We start from the raw sequence: 10,964 nt of genomic DNA on the forward strand, positions 1-10,964 counted from the left end.
CCAATGCCCTAGGTAAGAACCCAAGACAGGGTCTGGCTGGAACTCTCTATGTACCCCAAGATGACCTGGAACTCTTGATCTTCCTGCCTCCACCTCCCAAGTGCTGTGATGACAGGCATTATCTCTCCACAGCTTCTAATTCTACCTCAGTCTGCTCTGACGTGGTCCTCCTGATCCCACAGGAGTCCAGACTCTAATCAAACAGCAGGCCCCTCGCACTTATCCTCTGGTAGGCTGAGCTGCTGAAGGTGCAATGGTGTCATGGAAACTGTCCCCAGAAAGCCAGTTGGTGCCACAGTGAGGGGACTCCTCGGAGGACAAGGTCAGGAACAGACCATCTGACTCAGGGCAGGATGGGATATGGGTAAGAGGCTTAGGAACCAAGTTGGCCCAGGCTGTGTGATCGATCTTGGTAAGGGCCTTAACCTCCCTGGAACAGACCATCTGACTCAGGGCAGGATGGGATATGGGTAAGAGGCTTAGGAACCAAGTTGGCCCAGGCTGTGTGATCGATCTTGGTAAGGGCCTTAACCTCCCTGGAACTTAACACTCTCTCTCTCTCTCTCTCTCTCTCTCTCTCTCTCTCTCTCTCTCTCTCTCTCTCTCATCATTCTATGAGTCAGTGTATGGTAGTGTCTCTCAGGAAATTGGTAACTGCTGATAAGGACTCTCAGAAAACTGGTGGGTACTGTAGTTTCTCCTTCCTTCCTTTCTTTTAATTTTAAGATTTATTTTATGTTTACGGGTACACTGTCACTGTCTTCATGCACACCAGAAGAGGGCATCGGATCCCATTACAGATGATTGTGAGCCACCATGTGGTTGCTGGGATTTGAACTCAGGACCTCTGGAAGAGCAGTCAGTGCTCTCAACCACTGAGCCATCTCTCCAGCCTGGTACTGTAGTTTCTAAGTATTGTAATAAAGGGGCATGACTCTCAGGCTTGTTCCCAAGCCCTGTCTCAATGACCTTGCCATCTTCCCCCACACCTGAGGACTCAAGGGTGGGTGTTGGGTACCACAGTACCTGGCAAGCAGTCCTGGTGATGGTCACACGGCTCTCCCTCAGCAGGTGATGTCTCGTTACCATCACTGGTAAAATGACTCCAGTGTTTCTCTGGGGACAAAGAAAATTTGCGATCAGGTTAGGCTCAAGACTTGGGTGTCATGGTGCCAGACGGCCACTCCCACTGTGTGACTCAGACAAGACCCTCTGACTCTCTTTGCTCCGCTTTCTTCCCTAAGGAGACATGGGGCTGAGTAGTGTGCAGTGAGCGAGGGGTACTCTTTGGCACAAGTGTCAGGTCCAGCTTAGATCGATGGACTCTAGCTCGCCTTTGGACACCTGTAGGTCATTCTGGACTCAGCAAATGCCCTCCATCGACAGATGCTGGAGAGAGGAGTCTAAGCGTGGGGGGTGGGGTAGCAAAGTAGACATACCTTTTTTCTTTGCAGAAGGCCAAACCTCTGGCTTTAAGTCTTCATAATCCGTCCAATCAAATAGGGCCATGTCCAGTGTGGGCATCACCTCCCCATCAGACGTGGGCTGTGTCTGCAGAAGATGAGGCAGGAGAGGGGAGCTGGAGTCTTGGAAGTGAAAGGAGTGGAAACCTGGGGTCTCAAGGCCAGAGAGCAAAGGGCAAGGCCACCTTGTTCTCTGCTTGGACCCTGGAATCCATGCTGACGATGCAGAAGACAGGCTGTTCCAATTGCTCGGCGTTCTAAACACAGCAGGGAGGGGACCGGAAGTGGCCCACTGCTCACTTCCCTGCCCCTTCCTCTGAAGGTCCTGGAGAGACCATGCACAGGCCTCAGTTCCACGTGCAACCCTGACCAATACTGTGGAGACTACTGAGGACCAGATACCATGACTGGGTCCTCGTGTACACGATCACAGCATGGCACGGACCATACCTACCTGCTCCTGGTCACAGATGAAGAAAGAGGAAAAAGAATATCTACAGCCATCTCCTGGTACTCAGAAGATGTGGTCCGACTTGCCAGTGATGCCTGGAAGGGCTAAAGCCTGTATGTATACTGTATGCATTCACGCCTCTTATGAGTCTAACTTGCAAATGAGGCACAGTCAAGGCTGGAGAGCTGGTCCAGCAGTAAAGAGCAGCATACTGAGAGATGGAAAGATAGCTCAGTGGTTAGGAGCACTGACCGCTCTTCCAGAGGTCCTGAGTTCAAATCCCAGCAACCACATGGTGCGCACAGCCATCTATAATGGGATCCAATGCCTTCTTCTGGTGTGTCTGAATATAACCATTATATATAAATATATATATGTATAAAATGATTATATATAAAATGGTTTTATATATAATGGTTTTATATATATAACGGTTATATATATATATATATATGCTTTTAAAAAAAAAAAAGAGTGCATACTGCTCTTGCAGAGGACCACAGTTCAGTTCCCAGCATGCACATCAGGTGATTCACAAGTGCCCGTAAACTCCTGCTCCAGGAGATCTGTTGCCTCTGGCCTCCAAAGGCACCTTCGCTCATGGGCACATACCCTCTTCCCCACAGACTTACATAATTGAAATAAAAAAAATCAGTTTAAACAAGGCATGTCAAGAGCTGAACAAGAACTCACAAAGCAGGACGGCACGGCACAGCGGTGGACTGCCTCTCTCCCTCTCTCCCTCTCTCTCCATTTCTTTCTTTCTTCCTTTCTGAAATAGGGTATCACATAGCCCTGCCTGGCCCCAGAGTTACTATGTAGCCAAGGGCAATCTCAGACTCCTAATCCTCCAGCCTCCACCCCCTGAATGCTGGGTTATACCAGTTGTCATGTATCACCATGTCCGTTTCATACAGCGCTGGGAATCAAACCTAGGGCTCCAGGAGTGCTAAGGAAGCATTTTACCAGCAGGGTTGCACACTGTATCCTATATCATCAGTATGTAATAGATTATAGATATAATTCATTTCAATGCTCTTACTTCATTTTGAAAGCAAAACAATGTTTTAGTTTGTTTTGGGACACGGTCTCACTTCATCATCCAGGTTGGCCTAGAGTTCTTGGTGTAGCCCAGGCTGGCCTCAATCCTGTGGTGATGCTACTGCCCCTAAGTCTCCCAAGTGTTAAGATTGTAGATGTGAGATACCACATCTGACATGGAATGATTTTATTTTTATTTTATTAAAAGACTTATTTATTTTATGTATGTGAGTACACTGTCTCTGTCTTCAGCCGCACCAGAAGAGGGTGCTGGATCCCATTACAGATGGTCATGAGCCACCATGTGGTTGCTGGGAATTGAACTCAGGACCTCTGGAAGAGCAGTCAGCTCTCTTAACCACTGAGCCATCACTCCAGTCCCTAGATCTGGGCTTTAAATCACTCTTGCAGACTTTAAAAGTCCTCCACAACAGCCCCACCTCTATGTGTGCAGAGAGCAGCCTGCTGAGGTGAAATTGGCTCCAGCCCAAGCCCCAACCATGTCCCCTGGGTGTTGGCAGCCCTTCTGCAGACAGAATACCTGGTGGGGTCAAACCTTAATGGTTCCCACTACCACACCCTCTGTGCCTCAATTTACCTAAGTAGAGCAGGAGGTGAATCGAGTAACACTCAAGAAGCAGGGCACACCTGTGAGGGGTTTTCCTCGACTGGATGGTTGGAGCAGGAAGACCTGCCTTAAGTGTGGGCCATGCCTTCTTGTGGCAGCTTCCATGAAAGGACGTGGAAGAAGGAATCTTTTGCTTTTTGCCTGCTTGCCGTCACTCTCACCGGCAAGTTCATCTATCCTGCAGCTGAGGCGTTCCTTTGCTGGTGTTGGAACCTGCTTCTCCAGCATTCCAACACAGAGCAAAGGCCAGCTGAGACAGCTAACTTTGGGAGCCTTGCCTTTCCACTGGAAGACAGCTGCTCTTGGACTAGCTGGGCCACAGCTTGTAAGCCACTCCAATAAATCCCCTTAGACAGACACATTCACACTTTCGGTTCTGTTCATCTAGAGAACGCTTACAGGCAATCTGTGTGAGATTCAAGGCCACGTGCGGCCCCTACCTGGGGCCGCAGGGAGGTGACGGGCAGGATCCGGGACTCTTCCACAGTAGGCATGGCACCGTCGGCTGTGGTTAGGAAGAACATGGTAGGGGCCAGGCTAGTGGAAGACTCCTCCATGGTACTCTCCAGCATCCGGTCTTCAGAGGGTTCCACCTTCTTCATGAGGGAGCTGGGTCCACGGATGGCAGGCCGGCCTGAGACAAGACAAACACAGGCTGACCTACCTGCTGCTCAGTGTCTACTTACAGGTCATCAAGTCTTTTCTGCCGTAAGCCAAGGGTTGTTGGGCATCATGAACCCTTCCTTGGCCTATCCAACATCCTTGCTATCTACCCTTCTAGAGACCTGGAAACAGGGCAGTCATGTGGAAGGAGGGAGGTGTGTGTGTGTGTGTGTGTGTGTGTGTGTGTGTGTGTGTGTGTGAAGAGGATTCTCCCTTAGAAGCTGCACTCTAGTAAGTCTGGATCCAGGATGCCTGGGGGTATCCAGAGACATAAAACTGTAGAAGGCTTCCTGGAGGAGGTGAGGTTTATGGAGGTTGAGGGACACTGTTTAGGGAGAAGCCTTTGAGATAGCTGGCAAGAGAGTCACTGCTTACACACACCCTACACACGCACGCATGCATGCATGCCCATGCACACACATGTGCTTCTTGAGAATGCACTTGCTATGCTCGGTTCCCAGTGAGCCACATCACAATAATTACTTCATCTAACCACTGCAGGAACTCTGGGAATTAGTTGCTGCTCATCTACAGAGGAGGAACCAGAGCCAGAGAGATTAGGTAGTTTTACTAAGGACACACAGCTTGTGCCTGGCAGAGTGTAGATTTGAACCTCAGTCCTGAGCACAAAGCCAATGCTTTTAACTCCTGGGGTCACCTTGGAAGATGCTTGGGTGTGGGATACTGAGTGGCAGGGAGCAATACAGGGTCAGCACGAGGTCACAAACAATGGGACCAGGACAGAGGCTCAAAGTGGGTGCAGGTGGAGATCATCTACCCCTTACAGCTGTGTTGTAAGCTGATCCGGATCTCCTGAGGTCACCCCACCATGCAGAAATGGACCTCAGTCAGTCTGAGGCTTCACAAGTGCTGATAAAATGACCTGGCCTGTGGACTTCATCTATCATCTGCCACCATGTCACCCTCCCTCAGGACATCCCTGCCCCTTCAGTGAAGCCAAAGGAGCTTCGTGGAAACTAGGGGCCCCGTGCTGGTCCTCAAGGCATCAACATCTCCCAAACTGGCAAAGGGGACCCCCCCCAAAAATGGAAGGGTGTGCGTTCTCAGTCAACCTGGCAGGGAGGCAAGTGCCCTCCCTGTTGCTATCTGAAGGAGGAGGGCTGCTCCAGTCTCTTCCTAGAGAAATACCCTGCAAACCCCGCCAGGTGAGGCTGGGGAGGGGCCGGCTGCTTGGAGATGCTCAGGTTGGCTGGAAACTGTTTGGGCCAAAGGAGGCTCAGCCTGGGTGACCACAGTAGCTCGAGGAATGGAGGCAGAGAACAGGTTAAGGAAGTTGAACACAGGCAGACACGGGACAGTGACTCCTTTCCCAAGACACTGAAGTTTGCCTCTTTGATGTCGCCCGAGGACCCAGGACTTGGTCTTGGGGCTGGAGAGATGATGCAGCAGCTAAGAGATGCATTGCTCTTGCAGAGGGCCTGAGTTCAATTCCCAGCACCCATGTCGGGCGGCTCACAACTTCCTTTAACTCCAGCTCCACGGGATCTGATGACTCTGGCCTCTGAAGGCACCCGTACTCAACATGCACAGATACACACACACACACACACACACACACACACACACACACACACTTAAAAATAATAAAAATAAATCTTTAAAAGCTTGATTCTCCAGACCGTGGCTCTACATGGGAGGAGTAGGGCGTCTACACGGGGCCTAGTGGAGAAACTTGAATCACTGGGGTGCCTTTGAAGGGGATATGGGGACCCAGGCGTTCCTGTGCTGTCTCTTCCTTCCTCCCCCTTCTCCTCTCTCATTCTTCCTCTCTCTGCATCTCTCTCTTTCTCCTCCTTCTCTGGACCACCAGGCACCATGAGGCAAGCAGTTCTATGCTTCTTGTATGACGCTTTGTCTCACAACCAAGCAACCAGAGGCTGGATGTTCTGAATTCTCCGTCCCAAATCAACCTCTCTCCTGCTTTGTGACGAATTTCCCGGTGACCGTGACAGACGGCTGACCGCCACATGGTGTCACTGGTGTTCAGGGTTGGAGGATGCTGCCTAGGGAGCTGTGGGTTTGGTAGCAAGTTCTCTGACGAAGGCAGACCTTAAGCTTTCTGAGCATCAGGTCCCTCCTGCACTAAGGGTGGGTGGCATCTTCACAGCAGGACAAACCGAAGCTTAGGAAGGTGACTTGCCCAAGGGACAAACTAATAGCAGAGTCAGACACTGGTTTCAGTAGATCTGGCTTCAGAGCCCAAGGTCTCAGCCCCCACTCTATTCCAGAGCTCATCAAAGGATGTGTTTGGAGGAGGACTCTCAGTTCTGCCTGTATGCAGGGAGGCTGTGAGTAGGGTAGATTTAGGTCAGATCCAAGGCAGATCTTCCCAACTTAGGAGGGTGATTGATTGCCTAAGGGGACAGAACTTCTATGTGAGTTCCCTCTCCTCCACCTCTGTTTCTCTCCCTTTTATCTCTTCCTGCCAGACCACTCTGACTTTAGTAAGGTGCCTCCCCTCTTCTGGGAACTTCCTTCTGCCCTGGGTGGAAGAGACCTCTAAATGGGGCCTCTTTGGGGCCCTAAAACACTGACTTTATCACTATTTCCTGCTCTTGGCTTTGGATTAGAGCCTTTCCCCAGTGCAGCCCCCGCCCCCTCCCAGGACTCTAGCTACCTCGATGCAGCCGCAGACGGTCCCTGCGCCTCTTGTGTTCTCTGCCACGTTTCTTCACCCTCTCCCAACCAGGAGACCGGGCCTCCTTCTCCGGGTAGGGCAATGCCAGCCCCAGAAGCAGCTCCTTGTTCTGCAGAAGGCCAGCAGGGGGCTGTCCAGGTGTCATCTGGGAAGCCTGCCTGGTGGCAGTGACCACGGCTCCCTCCTGGGTCCGGCGAGGTCTGCCTGGGCCCCTGTCCTTCTTCCCCAGGCCTCGACGACCGTGATGGCTTGTCTGAGGCACCCATAGTGCAGAGCTGGGGAGGTGGGAGTGGGTTTCGGGCAGGTTCCGGGCAGAGGATCCAGAGGCCAGGGTGCCTGTCATGTAGAGCTCTGGAAATAGCAGGAGGATCAGGAACAGCATGGGGACCCTGAGGACGGACCCTGCCATTGGCTCTCCCTAAAAGAAAACCAGCATCATGAGTGCTGTACACAGCTCCCCCTGACACTCCTCTTAAGGCTCCATATCTATACCACATTATGCAAACTGCTTTTCCCTTGTGGGTGGAGGAAACTCTGCTCCCCGGACACATTTCTGATTTTTAACTTTGAAAATGTTTTTGGATTGTGGTTATTAATTGAGGTTTTATGTTGTCTTTGAGACAGTCTCGTGTAGCCTGGGATAGCAGGAGGAGAACTGACCCTCCTGTTTCCATCCCTCAAGCATCAGAACTGCAGGCATGAAACACCACACCCAGCCTCTTCCCTTTAGGGGGAGGATTAAAAAATTCATTAGCTTACATTTATTTATTTATTTGTTATGTATGGTGTGTGTGTGTGTGTGTGTGTGTGTGTGTGTCTGTGTCACATGAGTGCAATGCCTGGGGAGGCCAGAAGAGGGCACTGGATCTCCCTGGAGCTGGGTTATGATATGGGTGCTGGGAACCAAATTCAGGTCTTTTGCAAGAGCAACAAGCACTCTCAACCTAACAGAACCATCTCTCCAGCTTCTGTTTCCCTCTGTGAGACGAGGTCTTGCTGTGTGGACCTTGCTAGCCTGGAACTTGTTATGTAGACCAGGCTGGCCTCAAACTCAACAGAGATTCACCTTCCTCTGCCTCCTGAGTGCTGGGATTGAAGGAATACACCACTGTATCTGGCTTGCTTTCTTCCCCCCTTTAAACCAAATTATTATTATTTATTATTATTATAAATAATAATTATTATTAATTATCATAATTATTATTATTGACAGGATCATGTTGTGTATCTCACGTTAGCCTTGAACTCATGCTGCTCCATCTGCCTCAGCCTCCTGCATGCTGGCATGATAGGCGTGAATCACCACGTGCTGCTGGGGTCATTTCCACGTGTCAAAAAGATGGTTTCTGGGGTTGGGGATTGAGCTCAGCGGTAGAGCGCTTGCCTAGCGAGCACAAGGCCCTGGGTTCGGTCCCCACCTCCAAAAAAAAAAAAAAAAAGATGGTTTCTGATAGGAGGAGGCCAAGAAAGCAGTTGAACACACCACGATGCAGAGTTCAGTTCCCCAACAAAGGATAGCCCTTGCGGGGCTAGGAAGATGGCTCAGAGCGTGGTTAAGGGCACTTATTGCTTTGTTCCCAGCGCCCACATGGCAGCTCACAACCGTCTGTAACTCCAGTTCTGGAGGACTAACGCCCTCTTCTGGCCTCCACAGGCACTGCACACACAGGGTGCACAGACACACATGCAGGCAAAAAAACCCATACACATAAAATAAAATAAAAATTTTAAATCACCTGAGACTGAGGATCCTTGGCTTCCAGACTAATCTAGATATCGTTTCTCTGCCTCTGCTCTTGGCCAAGCCCTCTGAGACACAGCTGAGCCCCTCAGAGCCCAGAACTTACACCTTGCCATTGAGATTTGACCTGCATCTCATATCCAGAAACTGGAGTACTCTGTCCTCTTAGCACCTCTCTATGGTGACTCCTGTCATTCTTCCCATATTTCCGATGTGGAAGGCGGTTGCAGGATGGTGAGTTACACCTTATGAGTAAGTGTCTGCCCTCTGGGCCTTTCATGGCTGTCCAGAGTGGGTTAGCTCTGTCCCTATTATCCACCGGTCCCCACCTTTGATGAATCTCATGGAGCCCAGGTTGGCCTGGGACTCATTATATCGTGGAAGGAGACATTGAATTCCCGATTCTCCTGCCTCTCTGCCTCTCTAGTGCTAGGATTACAACAAGGGTGCACCTGTTTTTCAGTTCCCATGAGCTTTGAGGTCCCCAGAGGTACTGGCATTGCCCCGTGAAGCTGAGGGCTTTGGGAATGGCTGTGCAAAAATGACTCTGACCACACCCCTCTGCCACATACACACAAGATGGAGCAAGCCAGCTCTTGTACCCCTCTCAGCCAGGCAGAGCCTCTTGGAGGTTCAGTGCCCAGGGAGGAGGCTGACCCCGGTGGATCCAGAGGACAGTTTCAGAGGGCCCGACTGTTTCAGTGGGTAGATGGGAGATGTCTGTCAGTCCCTGAGGAGCCTCCTACCTGTAGCAACCATATCCACCCCAGCCAGGCTCATGCCGGGTCAGCTGACTGATTGAATTTTTATGGCTCAGGATTCCATTAGGGTCCCCAAGGTGCTGACGACACCATTTCTTGGTGATTTGTGGCTTTATAATTGCCCGGGGGCTAGAAAAAGTTGTCAGGTCTCGAAGATTCCCCGGTTCCCAGAATCCCTCGCTCTAGCTGGCTCAGCTTCTTAAGCCCTCAGGCTTAGCCCAGTCAGACTCTTCATTGACAAGCTCAAAGCAAGGGGTGCCATGTCTAGCCTTGGCATCACCACTAGGCTGACCCACTTGAGGCTAAGAAAGAAGCAAACTTCTCACTATGCTCCTCTTCATTCTGAGGCCCTGGGCTCTTCCCAGAGCCACTGGATGAATGTTACCAGATTTCTCTGCTTTCTGCTTCGGCTGCTGTCTTGACCCGAGGTACTTCGAAGCCAGCTAGCTGTCGCAGTGCAGTCACAAAGTCAGCGACCCTCAGAGCTTCCCGACCAGCCTGGGTGTGGTCCTGGAGAACAGCTCCTCCCTTGCAGAGTCAAGTGAGAAAGCCCATTCCCTGGCTGTTGCAGGACACTTGACCACATTGTGAACCTGAGTTCAAATCCCAGCAACCACATGGTGGCTCACAACCATCTGTAATGGGATCTGATGCCCTCTTCTGGTGTGTCTGAAGACAGCGACAGTGTACTCACATATATTAAAAAGTAATTTAAAAAAAAAAAAGAAAGGAGGGACATTGAGTTGAAGGGTCTTAAGGCAGCGTGGTAAGGAGAAAGAGCCTTTGCCAACTGGAAAGTGGGTGGAGTGGGGAGGTCAGCTGGGAGCTTTCTCTTTCTCTCTGAGCCAGCAGGCTTTCACCACAGCATCTGGCTCCCGAGTCTTCATTGATTTCCCTTTTAAAAATGACACGTGGCACATCAAGGCCTAGCATGTACAAAGCCCTGTGTCTGGTCCTCAGCACTGCACAGGCTGGTGTGCAGTGGTACACACCCGTAATCCCAGCACTCAGGTGGTGGAGGCAGGAGGTTCAGGATTTTGAGGCCATTCTTGGCTATGTAGGGAGTTGAGGGCAGGGGCAGAGAAAGGAGAGAGAGAGCTCTTTTAAAGAGAAATTAGACAACAGGGCCTATGAGATGGTTCAACAGGTGAAAGGGGTTCCTGCCAAGCCCGATGACCTGAGTCCAATTCCTGTGACTCATATGTTGGAAGGAAGAACTGATCTCTATCCTTTGACCTGTATTTGAGCACTATGCCTCCCCACCCCGTGTGTGTGTGTGTGTGTGTGTGTGTGTGTGTGATACACAAATGTAACAAAATGTAACAAATGTAACACAACTAAACAAATGTAACAAAAACTTAAAACAGACACAGGACTGGAGAGATAGCTCAGCGGCTAGCAGCATGTGTTGCCTTTACAGAGGACCAAGGCTCAGTCCCCAGCACACACATGGCAGCTTGTAAGAACACTTTCAGGGACTATAATACCTTTGGGCAACTGCATAAACACGCATGCAGACAAACACATAAAATAAAAATTAAAAAAATAAATCTTAAA

At 50.5% G+C, this 10,964-nt stretch overlaps 1 protein-coding gene across 1 annotated transcript in view; it reads right to left on the bottom strand.

Annotated features, from left to right (window-relative positions):
* The window catches only part of Draxin (dorsal inhibitory axon guidance protein), a 32,762-nt gene that overhangs the window by 10,360 nt on the left and 11,438 nt on the right, over window positions 1-10,964 (bottom strand). The window contains 4 exon segments of the mRNA NM_001446997.1: window positions 1,027-1,116; window positions 1,440-1,551; window positions 4,024-4,217; window positions 6,885-7,323. Of these exon segments, the coding sequence (NP_001433926.1) occupies window positions 1,027-1,116; window positions 1,440-1,551; window positions 4,024-4,217; window positions 6,885-7,314 (826 nt within the window). The 5' untranslated portion in view covers window positions 7,315-7,323.

The sequence above is a fragment of the Rattus norvegicus genome, chromosome 5 (assembly GCF_021556685.1).
Source record: "Rattus norvegicus strain SHRSP/BbbUtx chromosome 5, alternate assembly SHRSP_T2T, whole genome shotgun sequence".
NCBI classification, from domain to species: Eukaryota; Metazoa; Chordata; class Mammalia; order Rodentia; family Muridae; genus Rattus; species Rattus norvegicus.